Source organism: Ambystoma mexicanum, chromosome 3p (genome assembly GCF_040938575.1).
Source record: "Ambystoma mexicanum isolate Mex_15411 chromosome 3p, UKY_AmexF1_1, whole genome shotgun sequence".
In the NCBI taxonomy this organism is placed as follows: Eukaryota; Metazoa; Chordata; class Amphibia; order Caudata; family Ambystomatidae; genus Ambystoma; species Ambystoma mexicanum.
Genome location: NC_090925.1, coordinates 704,645,790 through 704,661,905, shown reverse-complemented (window position 1 = coordinate 704,661,905; position 16,116 = coordinate 704,645,790). Strand labels below are relative to the sequence as shown.

The 16,116-nt window shown below is 45.0% G+C and overlaps 1 protein-coding gene across 1 annotated transcript in view; it reads right to left on the bottom strand.

Annotated features, from left to right (window-relative positions):
• The window catches only part of F12 (coagulation factor XII), a 379,673-nt gene that overhangs the window by 201,792 nt on the left and 161,765 nt on the right, over nucleotides 1-16,116 (bottom strand). The window contains exons 4-5 of the mRNA XM_069651529.1: nucleotides 12,586-12,656; nucleotides 12,080-12,187 (exon numbers count right to left, since the gene is read on the bottom strand). Coding sequence (XP_069507630.1) covers nucleotides 12,080-12,187; nucleotides 12,586-12,656 — 179 coding nt within the window. The remainder of the gene's footprint in view (nucleotides 1-12,079; nucleotides 12,188-12,585; nucleotides 12,657-16,116) is intronic.

The window sequence follows — 16,116 nt, the reverse complement described above, 5'->3', positions numbered from 1 at the left end:
GGTCATGGCAGCAGCTTCATGCCTGTGATTTAAAGTGACCATGACTTTGCTATGAAAGCCAGTAATGGTCACTTTACACCATATGCATGGAGCGCTTCAGCTTTAATGCATGTGATATAAAGTGACCATTACTGGCATAGATAGGGTGTGGCCGCAGCCTCATGAAAATAATATAAAGTGCTCCTATGTAGTGTTGGTGAAATGGCATTTCCTGGATTTTTTCATGTGAACGAACTGGACATTTTATGGCTTTTTACCTCTTTTTTTGTAGAAGATTGTTCTGCAAAAAGCATTTTTTCAGCACATTATTTAAAAAAAATGTCCCACTTAATTATTCTGTGCTACAGATGACTGCCCAACAATCATGAAATCTACTGGGTATTTTTGTTGTTTCCGTAGCGAAACAATTCTAAATTGTATGGTTTTTCATCCCATTTTTCTAACTCATGCTAATTTGCGGGAAAATGTAGGAACCTTCACTTAAAACATTCCCTCCCACCCTGTGAGTCCTCACCCATGAATTGTTTTGAATGGTGGTGCCCTTTCAGGAGCTATTTATTCCGCCCACCGCCAGCAGCACCAGCAGCTGCGTCCAGTATCTACAAGAAACAAAAATGTCTTGCCTCCTATCGTTACCTTGGCACTTGATTCCTCTTGGGGGTCTTGTGTCACTGATAGTACTGTACACATCAAGTTGCTCTGTGGGCTTTCCTATTGTGGATATAAATTCATCTGTGTACCTGTGAAAGGATTCCCTTCTAGCATGGTCACACTCCCTATTCTAGGTGTGGGTGTTTATGGGACTCCAACATGTGTGTTCCATTGTGGAACAATGGCCTGTTGTGTCTGAACTTGCTGAGTCTGTACTTGTTGTGTTTGCATGGGCACTTGCTGTGGTTGCCCTTGTGGCATTAGCAAACAGTTTCACTTTAATTCCAGTTTTTCATAGAAAGTGTGCTGTATGATATAATACACCATTTTAACTCAGTATTAGCCCCACCCCTCACCCCCCAAACACATCTTGGTTGTTTCTGGCACCTTTGCTACACTCAATCGCTCTGGCTTATTTGCGGTTTGTATTTAAGCTCCTCCAATTAAAGAATTCACCCGCCATCCAATGCTACAGAGCTTGCAGTGTTTGCTGTATTTGCAGAACACATGTCTGATTCTGTGTGATCTTGGGCATAATAATCCTGGGGTTCTGTATTGTATTGTGGAACATAGCCCATCCCCCACCCCTTGGAGCTTGCCAGTTTTGCTGCATGCCCCCTCTACTTCTACATGTTCTGGCTATATGTCCCATCCTTTCACAATTCCATCATTGTTGTGGCTGTCTGCCATTAAATCCTCCTCCACCCTGAGGGTTTTGAAATCCACCTTGTCCTCCCTTAAGTCCATTCCCTCTCCCTCTTGGCCAAAAATCGTACCCACTCTGATCCATAGGATATGCTACATTGCTTTGCTGTGCTGGTCGCATCTCTTGTGTTGTCACGCCTTCATCACTTGTCAATACTGCTCCCCTCTGAACTAACTTTGTTTCCTCCTGCTCTCTACTCTCAGCTTTCTTACTATTCTTCTCCTGCAACAATTGACAATAATGTACATTATTCAACTGTATTTCTGGCCATGACTTTCCTTCCATCCCTACCTGCTTCTTCAGCTGCTGCTGCACTGGCTCGGGCAGTCCCTGACATTAAATATGATAGAATAATGCCACTGTTTTATCCCATGGTTCTCTTGTCTCAAGAGGCCGACGTTCTTGAATAAAGACAACAGGATCTTCATCCTCACCCATTTTCATTGTCATAATAGCACCCATGTCTGATGTGTCAGGATATTGTACTCTTGAGCGTCTTCCATACGTTTCCTCTGCAATTATTAAATGGTGCTCCATCATGTGTCATGTTTTGTGCTGTAATTCTTGCATACTCTGCTCCTCTCCAAATGTCATCCCCCTCTCCCCTAGGCTGGTAGCAGGCCTTTTATGTCACCTATTGCTAACATCATTCCCGATGTCATTCTCTCTAACTCATAAATCCACTTCTCCGCACCTGCATTCAAACAAACTAATTTACTTTTCAAATTATCTTTATCCATTTGTGGCCATGGTATATATTGTGGTCGTCCTCCCCATTTCTCTAATAATGGGAATTCTGTAAATCCTGGTCCACAATCATACCCACCTACACTTCTTGTCTTCCAGGTGGTGCTAGATGCACCCGTTCATATTCATCCTGGTAGTGACCTTAATCTGCCTACATAATGTGGGGATATGTCCCCTCCACTGCACTATCGTGCAGTATATGGTGTCGGTTGTGGTGTGTTTTTCTTTGGAGTCTTCTAAGTGTGACCACTTTACCCTCTTTCTATGCTTGAATCTTTCAAAAAACGGCATGCACCACCCTCCTCACACTTTTTTGCTTTCCCCCCTTTCTTCATCTGACATCATTATAACCCAGCTTGTGTGACTATTGTCCCTTTCCACATCGTCAAGATTTAGCCTATTTAAAGACATCGTTCTATGTTCATCAGTCATTACATAATCTGATCTACCTCCTGCTTCCTTTGATGGAATTCCTTCAGTATTCGCTTTGGTTTTGTAGCCAATTTTATCTCTCATTTGCCTACATAAATCCCCAATTTGTTTCCCTATGTCTTCTGCCTCATTCTCATCAGCCCATTTTTGCATCCTCTGTATCTCTCGCAGTTCCCTGTTGGGTTTTTGTGATCCTCTCTATTCTTCCCATCGCTCTTGTACATTGATTGGCAGCATGCATCTATTGAATAATCCCTTTGTCCCCTACTCCTATTCATTTCTTCTTCCCTTCTACTCATCTCCCTTTTCTCTTCTTCCTCTCGCCTTCTTTGTAACCTATGTTCTTTCGATCTCTGTGTTTCTCTCTCATCTCGTTTCTTCTCCTCTGATCTCTTTCTTTCGTTCTGCATACTTTTTTGTTCTTTCTATCACTTCCTCTCTTTTTCTTTCTCTTCCTTGTATGCTTTCTTCTCTTTCTCTAACCACATCAATGCCCTTGTCATCTAGCTTAAGCAATATCTGACCTCCCATCCATTCGTTCTGTACTATTGTCACTTCCTTGGCTGTGTCCTTCACTTCTCTTTGTCTCTTTGCTTCTTCCTCTATCTCAATCTGTCTGTCCTTTCTTTCATCACGCTGTTTATTTTCATTGCATGTTGACATGTATTTGCGCTCTATATTTTCGCTCTCTTCCATGTTATCCTCACTGTTATAAGCAGGCGGCTCATATGTCAGATTAACATACCCGCGGCGGCTTTTAATTCATTCAAAGGGTAAAATCCCTGTTGCTCATGTCTTTCTACTTGTTTTCCCAAGGGGAAAGAGGAGCTTATGGCATTACATCCTCCCCCTTTTGCTGATTAAGCATCCACTCCTTTTCAGGCGGATATTCTCTCTCACTCTGATATATCTTCGATAATTCTAAAACAGACAATCTTTTCTGTAGCTTCTTCCCTGTATATGTAGCATGCACGTATGTTGTCATGTGCGCAATATTGTTTTTGATAATGAGCATTCTTGAGACCATGGCATAAGTGTCTCATTAGTCGTGCCTTTTACCCACTCAGTGTGATACTTTCTAATCTTAGGTGTGTACCTTGGTAATGTCCTGCATAGATGTAGAAGTCAATTTTGACTGTCAATACTTACCAGACCTTTTATCCTTTTATTTATTTAATCAAATATACTACAATAATCGGTTCAGGCAAGCACCATCAATCTCCCACCATTACCAGAAAAATCCATTCTTTAACCAATTAAAAAATCTATACAATAACATTCTCTTTATTCCTTCGTTTACAGTTTCTATCAATTCTTGCTGTCTTGTTGTTTTATTATCGGCACTCTAAGAGTCGCTTTTTATTTATTTATTTTCCTTTAATTTGTATCCTTCTGTGATTGAGGTCAATCTCTCGATTGTAAAATTTGATGATCACCTAGGTTATTACTATCGCTTTATATCTCTTATTCTAAACACATAACATTTTTACGCTGAAATATTTATAACCCCAAACACACGTGCACTTTTCATTTTTTGAGAACACCTTTCTTTACTGTCTCTAGTAAATGTATTTCATCTCACTATTTGCTCCATTTTGGAGTTTGATACACACTCTTCATCTTGGCCTTGCCTCAGGAATCCTTAAAAAGTACCCCGTTTGGAGCTTAGTGCGTATCCTTCTGTCCTGGTTCGAATCAAGGTATCTCTCTCTCTCTCTTTTTAACCCAACAAATCTGGTTACCAAATATATATATATATATATATATATATATTTACAATACAGTCCCTTTATTTGCGACTTTCGATGCTCTCCTTACATCCGGTGCTCAGCTCGAGTCTCTCTGTATCGACCCTTCCCCAATCGACCACTTTGCTTTCTGTTCACGTGGCGCCTTTGGGGACTGGGCAGCAATTTCATCAAAGGGGCCCCTGCCAACCGTTTCGCTGTCACACCTGTGTCATTACTCCGCTCTACGCAGAAAACTCAGCAATCTTCTGGCTAATGGTGGAAGCTGTCGATAGTCAGAGAGTCTGGATATGGGCCCAGGTAACTGGATCAGAACCATCTGCACTGCTACTAAAATGTGCAGTAACACCTGAAGCCAGATGGAATTACCAATAATAATCTTAGAACCAAATAACTGGACAGACTCAAAGAATATGGCTAAATACTACATTATTATCAGCTCAAGGAAATCTGGTGAACAAACAGATTGCAGCTCACTCACTCTCGACAATAATTTCACGTCATCTTACCAGGCAAACTTTAAAAACCTATTGACAAGAGGGATTTGTTAAGGGAACATATATACCTATAGTTCATATAAGTGTAAGTGTCATTATTGGATGCTCCTTATCTGATAGGCACGTCTTAAACTACCACTAAATATGTTTAATAGAGATTAAAACAAGAATAACAGCAGTGTATTGGCTTCTTCAACATTGCATAGTATACTGCTACATAGACCCTCATGATTGGTTGGCATACTCTCCCATCTTTGGTTGGTCTTTCAGCTCATTAGCAGCACGTAAGCAAACTCAGGTCCAGAGAACAATGTCAGATTACTACCCACTCACCCAATTAGTCTACCATCTCTCATCAGTCAGGCCCTAAACCAAGGTTTCCTCTTTGTAGTTGACCTTGCAGACCGTTCTCTTCTCCAGGACTTTTAAGGGAGTGTAGGTACACCACTATCTTCATCTGAAGCTTAATTAATAGGTCTTGTTTTCAAGTTCTGAATCAAGTGTCAAGAGACCACGATTTTGTCCATTTTGACCATTTTGACCTTTTATTTAGTGTTATTTAATTTAATTATACTGGGTGCCATTACTCCTCTTGGCCCCTGAAGACTTGGTTTCTCTGCCTCACATATGCTTTCTGCATCCTTGATTGTGTCATACTTGGCACTTGCAGATGTTTTCTTCTTTGCTTAATCTAAGAGAAATATGTCATACATATGCAGCTTATCCTCTTTACTCCCTTTGTGAATGGCAATTATGTCTTGATGTGGTATCCTTGACCCAGGCCTATAGATATGTGTTGTTCCTGTTCCTGTTTTTTTCCAGCACCTTTTAGCTCTGCAGCCCTGGTCGCTCCCTGAGGTAGTTTGGTAATTGATAACACGAGTCTGACGTCCATTTTTTAATCATGGTTGCTTTAATCGTGTTATATTTTCTTCTGCAGCAAGCTTCAATATTTCTCATCAACATTGCTTTTCTGCGTATATACATTCACTTAATCTCTTCTCACTTATCTCTTTGGTGTACACGATTTCTTCATATTCATCTACATGTTTCTTTTGTTTTTTCAGTTACATCTTTAGTCTTAGAGTATTTGTATATCGTCTCAGTGTGTTTTTAAATCTTCTCTTCATTACGTCACTCTGCCCTTGTCTGATTTCAATTACAGCTCTTCGATGTTCAATGGTGTATGCAGCAATCCTTCCACCACATCAGTGCAAGAATACATTCAATACGATTGTCTGAGTGCATAACGTCTCTCATATCTTCGAAGCGGTATTGGGACAATACCTGGTGTCACACATAGTGCTCCTTTTGCTGCTATTCCAGTATGACGGAGGTGAGGGGCAGGCACTAGAGATGATGTATACATCTGCCCTTCTACACTTACTCCTCTAAGGCACACCATCCTCCTACCTATATTGGATCTCTTTAATGGTGCTCTCCTGCATCGCTCCTCTAACCACCTCCTCTAACAAATCTCTAACCCTGCCCAGCAAGTCTCCAATCTTCTTCTTTTGCTTTTCATCAACCTTCTCTTTCAACTTGCCAATATAAAGACATTGGGGAGTCATTAGGAGTGTGGCGATCCGGGAAAAACAGTAAATCCTGGGTCCTGTTCTCTTCACCCATCCGCCAATGCTTCCAAGTGTACCCTGGGCTGTGCTCACCTTCAATGTCAGGTTGTGACTTCCCCTGTGTTATAGTCTGCTAGTTAAAGGTTTGTAGTGCACAATGGAGTTTTCGTTGCAGTTTTGTGATGAGAAATATAGCTATATAAATATTGACAAAAAATGCACAGCGCAACATTATCTAGTGCCAATATTTCGCTCTTAAATTGCTAAACACAAGTCAACAATGTGTTCTCCTCTAATTATTAAAAAAAACAATCTCCACAGAAATCACTCCAAGTCTTTGAGACAGTTCAAGGTTTGTATTTAAATTTGTGTATAGCCTATGCCCCCCCCTCCCTCTCTCATCTGTTTCACCCTCCTCCCTAGTGCAGGTGTCCTTAACCCCGGGTTAGTTCTGCCGCCCTGTCCACTTTCTCCATGTGGGTCCGCCATAAACTGGAGAGGGTGGCCTGTTTTTTTTAGAGCAGCCTGTAAGGTCTTCCTGTCTGCTGTGTATGGCTGCGGCATCTACTGGCGGCTCTCTCCCTGCTCCGCTTGTTTCTCTGAAGCTTGCGGTACAGGTCGGTAATGCTCTTGCGGGTTTCTGTCCTCTTCGGGTGTCTCCCTCTCAGTGAAGCTGATCATTCTTGGGTTCTGAGGCTGATACAGTTTTTCCTCCGTCCCTGCATTGCGTTATGTCTCGATCCCCTTTGCTTCTTGTCTTCAAGACTAGATGCCGGGTCTCTAACGATAACACAGAGGCACTGACAAGTATCCTGCGGTGGAGTTATGGCAAGAGAAACAGGTGAACAGAAAAGGAGCAAGCACAAGTGGCGGAACTGGGGCCTGGTCTCCTGCTACCGTCCACATCAGGGGTAAAACTGGCTCTGGCAAATACCCTGGTAGTCCTTCCACGCCTGGCACAGAGGGGTTGCCACCCCCTCTTGGCAAGGCACTGGACTTGTTACACTCCTCTACACCCCTGTGAGTCATCATTAGCATGCCCCTCTACTTAGTCCAGCCCCCCTCCAAGCATACAGAAAGTCTAGCACTATGTTTAAATTGGGGCTAAGGGCAGCATGCATGTGTGCGTCTTGTTTTCCCGTCGGAGCTGCCAACTGCCATCTAGAGGGTTAAATCCTCTTTTCTCCTTTCTGAAAATTCCCTTGGTCAGTTTCATTGGTCAGCTGAGGTGACTGCAGAGAAGCACTCTTCGCTATAGAGTCTGTACTGTACTCAGTTACCTTATTTAACTTGGGAGGCTGTTGGCAGATCAACAGCTGCAATTACCTACTGAAATGTGGCATAAGAGCAGTGGGTCGGACAGGATTCTGTTCTACGAGGAGAAATGAAAAGAAGACTGAAGTATTAGGTGTATTTTGATACGCAATCCCAAAATGATGTCCCTTGGCTAGAAAATGTTAATCGTAAACTGCACGGGCTCCCTCCTTGTAGCTATGAGGGAAGAGTCCCAATGGATGCAGTTGGAGGGTTTTGACTGCTGCTCGAGTCTTGGATGGCTCATTGGCCATCGCAGGCACCCGTGTGGAGGTAGAAATAGAATGCCTCTGTGCTACACTGAGCAGAGCTCCAGGTGAGCCCTCCCCACTGAGGATCACGGAGGTTGCTGACGTCCTATGTGTGGCTTATGTCAGCTAGCTAATTCAGGAGTTAGCAACCAACCCGCTGCCTAAATATGAACTCTTCCAGGGAAATAATGGGTCTGGGTGTCTAGCAACAAGATAATGGTATTGCAGGGGGCGTCTTGCTTTGAAGCTCACAAACGCAGCAGTGGTTCTTTGTTTTATGTCATTGGGGTCCAGCCCATGTGCAGGATCGGACTGGCCTATAGGCCTATAGGGCATTGCCTGAACCAAAAACACAAAATACTGGTGTCGATCCGTTGTTTTGGTCAAAGTTTTTTGGCCCATGTGAGTGACAGCTGCATCATATTCGCTACAGCCCTCATACTATCCAGGATTGACTACTGCATACTGCATCTCCCTTTTTGCAGGCACCAATGCCCGCAATATAAAAAAAAAACTTCAGGTCATCCAGAATAATGCTGTAAGAGCAGCTCTAAACATCTCCGAAAAAGACCACATCTCCACAGCCAGACGGTACATCCACTGGCTTCCAGTCCAAGAACGCATCATGTTCAAAAGGCTAGCATTGACCCACAAATGTATCTCAAACACTGCCCCTTCCTGCCTGCCTAGAAATATCTCCAAGGCCCACTCGTCCAGACCTACTCGGGCTGCCTACTCGCACTTACTTGACATTCCCAGATACAGGTGACAGAAAGCAGGGAGAAGCAACTTCCCAGTGATCGCTCCCAAACTCTGGAATGCCCTCCCCCTAGTCCTAAGATCCGACAAATCCTACTGGTCCTTCCGTAAAGGCCTCAAAACCTGGCTCTTCTCACAAGACCGCCAAATGCAACTCAAACTGCCCACCCCACAACTCTTGGCACCGCCACCTCCACCCTGCTTAGAAACTCAGATCTAGATAACATGTACGTATCATTCATGATCATAACCATTGTAACTACTACCTGCTACCAATCTACTAACTACGCCTGTAACCTTGATGTAAACTGTAACCATTGTACTACCTACGTCTGTAACTTTGCTGTAACCCAGTACAACCATTTTGCCTTCATGTAAACCAGCGCCCAGATGCCCCCGGGTTCGGCACGCTCTACAAATGCCTAAATAAATAAATGTGGCATTACTGAATGAATATTCTTCGAAATGGACAACTGCATCACATTGTATCAAAAACCTCCCCCTTGGGTACTGCTCAAACAGTCCGTCACAAAAGGAATGACCTGTGGGCCACTTTTTCATTGGTTCCGAGATAATGTTATGCCCCAATCCGACCATTCCCACGTGCAGGTTGCAGGTGTGCCCACTGGACACCCCACGCCGGGTGCGAAAGAATGATGAGGAGGATGCTCTTGGGCAGTTCAGTTCCTCGTGTAGTGCCAGGCTGGTACTCCGGAGCAGAATGTACACAGTGATGATGTGTCGTGGAAGGGAATGCTCCACAGGTGCTCGGCGATGCCGCGCCAATGCATGTGCTGGCTGGGAGTGCTGGCCAAGCGACACCTGGAACTGAATAGTGCGATGAATAATAGCACCCCACCGTCTGGTATCAAGGCTCTATTCCCTGACTTGCTTCACGGGGAGGTATAGCTTCTCTCGTTTCAGCCAGCCTGTTGCGGCTCTGTGGAAGCAGGTGAGAGTAATCCATCCTGGTCCCGTCACAAACCCACCAGGATCTGAAGAGTGCCTCTGGCACGTGGGAACACAAAGAGAAGTCTCCCCTCTTGTTTCCGTGTGACCAGTCCAAGTTAGTGAAGCCTTGCTGGGTAGGCTCGTTTTACCTTATCAGCTGCTCCCTATAATAAGAGAACTACCCGGATCAATCGAATTATCGTGGGGATATTGGATGTGATATATTGCTTTTAGCTCCGATGTATAGATTTCAGTGCGCTATACCCAAAATGATTGACTTCCTGTAGCAGAGAGCTGTATATAAAGCAGGTCTGTTCATTGCAGCAGCATCACTGTGATTGTAGTATTAATGTATAGGCGTTAGTACATGTTTATAGAAATGTTGCTAAACTGGCTGAAACATCTACGGCCTTGATAACCACTGGCAGGTGAAGGCACTATTTTCCATCCCATTTATGAAGTCAGGGTTATTCCCACATGGAAGCACCTTAAAAGTAATTGCCTCTTATTCACCCCAGCATTAAGAATCCATGTTCATTAGTGCCTCTCTCTCCTGTTTACATGTTGACATAGTAGTAAACGTGTCACGTTTAATGAGTGGCTACATATTACCACAGCGGGCCAGTTGCAAGGGGACTAGTGGCGTAACACTACATTTGAGGGCCATGGTGAGCCCCGTAACCCCCAAGTTCCTCAACAAAGCACGGGACACACCACTCTCCGGGGCCAGCCTGAACCAAAATGCATGCAGAGTGCCCATGATGATCATGCCGCTGCACGGGCACGCACATACTGTGCAAGGTGAAAGATGCAAGTATGTTTTTTAATCATCAAAGCTTAAAGCTTTCACCTGCTAAGGGGCAGTGCCTGGCCGCTGGTACCCACATGTACCAGACACCCGTGGCCTTTTTAATTGCAGTGGTGTAAATATTTGCCAAAAGAGCGACCGATCCTAGCCACGGAACCCAAAACAACAAATTACGGTTCACGGGGTTCTCCCCCAACTACTTTTTTTGAATAATGGGTTAAAATGGTCCATTGTACAGCACGCTTTCTGTGAAAAATGTGATAAAAAGCCACACGGTTTGCAATCAGCTTTGTAGGGTAACTCATGAAAAAATCCAATAGATGCACGTCACAAACAGTGCACAGAAGCATTTCCCAATGCCTTCCCCCACAATATACGCCAGAATAATTTTCACGCTGGCTGTGCACATACATTTACATGCTGCCTGCAACACATATGCCAGTATTGTCATATAAGAATATACTCATGTCTGATTTGCGCATAATGCCAGTAATGATACTCTAAGACATGTTCAAGCAGGCTCTGCCAATATATGCCATTACCCGCAAGTAAGAACATACTCATTTTGGATTTATCATTAAAAATGTCATGCCACATTAGGAAAATATGTCTAAACTGGGTCCAATGTAGACAGTCTAGACATGTAAGGACACTTATCATACTTGCTTTATCATAGATGCTGAGTAACAATACGTCACACCACAGTAAGACATTGCTAGGCTAGCAGCACCAAAATGCCAGTCTAGCCACATCATTTCACTTATCATGCTTCCTTTATCATAAATGTCCAGTAACAAATGTCATACCATAGTAAATGACATTCATACTCATTCACCCACCAATCACTCACACTGCATTCTCCACATACGCACCCACCAGTCACTCATCCATACACCTTCTCTCACAGTCCCCCACGCTGCATTCTCCACACGAGCACATACTCAGAATATTCACATACACACAATCACATTCATACCCATTCACACACCAGTCACTCACCCATACCTGGTCTGTCATATACACTGCATACTCCACACCCAAGAACATTCACACACACTGCATTCTCATTCACACAACATATGCACTCATACCCATACATACATTCATATATAAGTACATACATACACAACATTCACATGCACACACGCATATATTCATACATACGCTTCCGACACGCATCACACACACACATACAAACAACACATACACACATTGCGCACACACTAAACACTTACCTGTTTCACGCATCGGGTCTGCCACAATGCTGCATTTCCAAGCCTCGTGCTTCCACCCTCCACGCAAACAGGAACCCGGAAGCTCTGGAGGGCTTCCTGTTGCTATCTGTGTGGGAGGTCGAAGCAGGAGGCCTGGAGACAGAGAGGCCCTTCCAGCGCCCGACCCTGACATTGACGTTTGTCAGAGTGAGGTCTTAGGCAGCCGATCCTCACTCGCACCCCTAACCCCTCTCACCCCCTAGCACCCACCAGACAAGGCGGGCGGGCACCTGGGTGTGTCTGCTTCTGTACTCAAGGGTCTGTTCACCAAAGCCTGCCTGCCGGTTTCTCCCTCTCACCCCGGGGGTCAGATAACCTAACATGTGTCTGTGTCTCCCGCTGTGCCCTGGGGGTCTGCCCGGCTCACCTGTCTGGCAGTGTTTCCCGGTATATCCAGCTGTGCACACACAGTGATAGCCAGTCAAGGTGATTTGACAGGTGCCTCCGTGCTCACAGGGGCTCGTGGCGCAGTGATCTAAGAGCAGACAAGAGAAAGATATAAGACCGCTGCGACAGGAAAACAGGGTTCCTTTAAGAGCAATGTTAAGTACAGAGAACTTGGGGGTCGATCACCAGGGTACTGGCCTATATATATTTCAGCGGCCCATTAAGACACTGACATGTACCAATTACAGTTTCCAAATAAGGCATTATGACTTTTACCGATTAATGGTCGTCCTGAAGCCTTATGATTATAGTTTCGAACAGGACACTAATTGTATTGATTAAAGATTTTCTAGTAGGGTGCCGATTTCTAAAAGTGAGGGTGTCCAATAGGGCACTGACCTTCACTTATTATGACTGTCCAATGGGGACTGGGCTTGCATTGTGTAGAGCTTGTGTCGCTGGGGAGATGAAGGTGCAGTACTCTACCTTTCACTTTCTTTTCTCCGGTGCAGTATGACCACTGTTGATCCTTGTCATAGTTCTTGGTGAGTGCGCACCTATAACACGAGAACAGGCAAAAATCAGGAAATGCAAAGAACGGAGAGCAGCATGCAAAAACAAGACAAGGCTAGTGCCTGCCTCATTCCCCGCCCCCATGACATCATGACACGAGGAGGAATAGCTGAGCTGAGCAGGCTGCACATACAACCGGCAAGCAATGCCTGCAGCGCCCACCACCCCTCTATCCTGCCCACAATGCTCCATGTTTAGTGGGCGAATGGCAGAGCACCCTGCTTAGGCAAGTCCCATTCAACATGCCCACCTATTTGTGCCTTTACCCAGCGAGCCCATACAGCCACTCGCTGCCAGTAACAGTCCAGTGCGTTCATCTACACCACATCTCCCATTGCTGCCCTCACAAATCCATGTGTATTGGCTGAGTAGCCAACGCAACCATCAGCCCTTCCAACTGCCTAGTTCCTTCCTGCACCAATTAAGCATTTGCATTAAGAGCACTCACTTCTGCATGGAAAGAGGGTGAAAAGTCCAGACGAATGCATTCGTAGCATGTACTTTCAACATTCACTCAGCACCTGCACCAATCCAATAGGGGCACTAATTCTTTCAGCGGCACCCAGTGAGATGCGGGTCTGCCCATTCAATGCTGTGCTTTATTTTGCAAACCCATGCTTTATATGGCCATTAACATCACAGCAATGGTACCACAGGCAGTCTTTTTTTTAAACACTCTTTATGTACCTCTCAATTTATCGACCTACTCATCCATGCCCCCACTCTACCATCCATCCACTCATTCATCTGTCATCTATCTACGCAGCCATCTGTTCCCTCACCTTTTCCTACACCCGCTCTTGTATTTCATTCACACCCTTCTGCCCACTTCCACATTAATTCTATTCACTCACTCACTCACTCACCCACCCACCCAGCAACACATCCTCTCACTCACCTATGCATGCCTGCACTTCTCAATCATCCATCTACACACTTTTCCATTCGCAGTCCCATTCATCCATCAATAAGAACACTCATTGGGACAAATCCAGGGAATGTGTCCCTTCGCCCCAAATGGGAGTCATCCCTTTTGGTACTAGTGTTTATAAATGACTTATCATATCATATATCTAGGGAGATGAGCCTGATAAGCCTAGCACCCCCTATGGGACAGGACAAGCAGGATCCCATTGGGGTAACTCCCCCTTAGTGGACACAGAATCCCAGATTTTATTCACCCTCTCTCATCATGTGAAAAGTCCCATTTGTGTGTTGGCCATATGGGAATTGACCAGCATAATTGTAGTTACGCCCCCTTAGAAATGGCTGGGTGGTTTCTGACTCTTGGATAAGACACTCTTTACTTGAACAACAGAATCAAAACGTTGTCCAATCTCGTTTGAGCCTGAACCATAGAGAGGCTGTACTAGAGACAACAAAGGGGGAGGAGAGAGAAGAGGAAATCCCACTGAGCGAGCTGGAGGAGAAGGAATTCCTGTGGTCCGAGCAGCAGAAGAGACCTCCTTGTGGAGGGTAGAGTCCAGAGACTGCCCCATGCAGATGGTGTGCAGAGTTGAGGAGGTCTGGGACCTGCATAATGCTGCTCTCCTCTTCACGGTCTCCAGTCAGCAAGACTCGACCGCGCACGAAGAGGGGACCTGACTACACCAGAGGTGGTTCAGCGACACCTGAAACCAATGACGCTGTGGACCTGTCGAGCACCGATGGGATGAGCCGAACCCGACAAAGTTATGCGGAAGGCTAAGCAGGAACCTGAGCCGCGGTTCTGGGTCTGTCCAGGAGAACCCCCTCCCCGGTTGGAGGACGAAGAGGATCAGCCATACCCAAAGCTAGGGAAAGAGAGAAGCAGCCCCATGCCTGGTTGAGAGAGAAAGTACCCGAAGCAGCTGTGAGAATCAAGAAGTCCCAAGCCAGAGAGGGAGAGACAGTAGCCCAAACCAGGGTGAGGGAGAAGAAATCCCACATGGGCTAATAATTCAAATGCCCCAGGACCAAGACACTTACAGAGAGGGAGCCCCTCCAAGCAGAGGTGGAAGCCCAGAGACACCAAGACAGGTTTAGAAATAATATACGCCAAGCAGGGTGGAGAACCACAGTAACTAAAGGTGGAACATTGGAAAGAAAACCCCAAGACAGGGAGATAAAAGAGAGAGATGCCAAACCGTCACTCGGTGTGAGAACTCAGGAATCCGAAGCCCGGGTTTGAGGTTGAGCTCACTAAGCCAGAGCAAGAGAGATCATACCACAAGACAGGGGGAAAACCAAGAGATCCCAAGTCGGGACGAGACCCAAGAGAGCCCAAGAAGGGGTGAAAAACGCAATTGTCCAAGATGGGGCGAGAGTCAAGATAACCCAAAAAAGGGAAAGATGCAAAATACTCCAAGACGGGATGTGAGGAGTCAAAAGCCAAAGCAGGTTGCGAGAAGCAGGACCCAAGACTAGTTTAGTTTAGTTTAGTTTACTTTATTTATAGAGCTCACCTATCCCGAGGGTATCTGGGCGCTTTTGCTTATGCAAACCATGTACGTTACACACATATACATACAAAGATGAGGTTGGCAGTTGACTTGTGTTACAGATCAAGGAAACATACCTGGCAGAAGCAGTGCTAGCAGAGATCACAATAGTCACAAGTGATGAGAGAAAACGGCAAACGCTGGTGTTACAGATCCAGGCGATAATCCAAGTGGGGCAAGTGAGATGTGTTAAGGAAGTTTGTTGGCCTTAGTTTTGCTGGGCAAAGAGCCACGTTTTTACCTTTTCTATGAAGGACCAGAAAGAAGGTTTGACTCTTAATGCTGTTGGCAGGGAGTTCCAGAGCTTGGCTGCTAGAACTGGGAAGCTGAAGCCGCCTGCTTTTTGTTGTTTATATTTGTGAATATTCAGGCAATGTGAATGGTTGAACCTGATGGGTCTGGTAGAATGGTTTCTGGTGAATTTGTAGGTATTGTGGGGCAGAATTGGAAAGGCATTTGTTGGTGATCACTAGGGTTCTGAAAGTGATCCTGTCTTGCAATGGGAGCCAATGGGTATTGCGTCTTGCTGATGAGATGTGGTTAGATTGTGCGATGTTTATATTCGTTCTAAGTGCGTTGTTTTGAAGCACTTGTAATTTATTCAGGTTTTGTTTATTGGTGCCTAGGTATAGGGTGTTACAGTAGTCCAGTTTTTATAAAATAAGTGCTCTAGCCAATATGATGCAGCTATTGGTGGACAGAAAGGGCCTGCACGCATTGATCAGCTTGGAGGTGTAAGCTGTTAGTGAAGCCATTGCATTTAATTGTCTGGTGAGAGAGAAGGTGGAATCCAAGTATATGCCTAGAGTTTTAACTTTGTTGGAGACTTTGATGTTATTCCCATCAATGTTGAAGGAATTATATTGGGAGTCTAACTTGTTAAGTCGTGGCCGTGAGCCTAAGAGAAGTAGCTGAGTCTTATCATCGTTTAGGCAGAGGCCGTGGGTTGCCATCCATGCCTGAA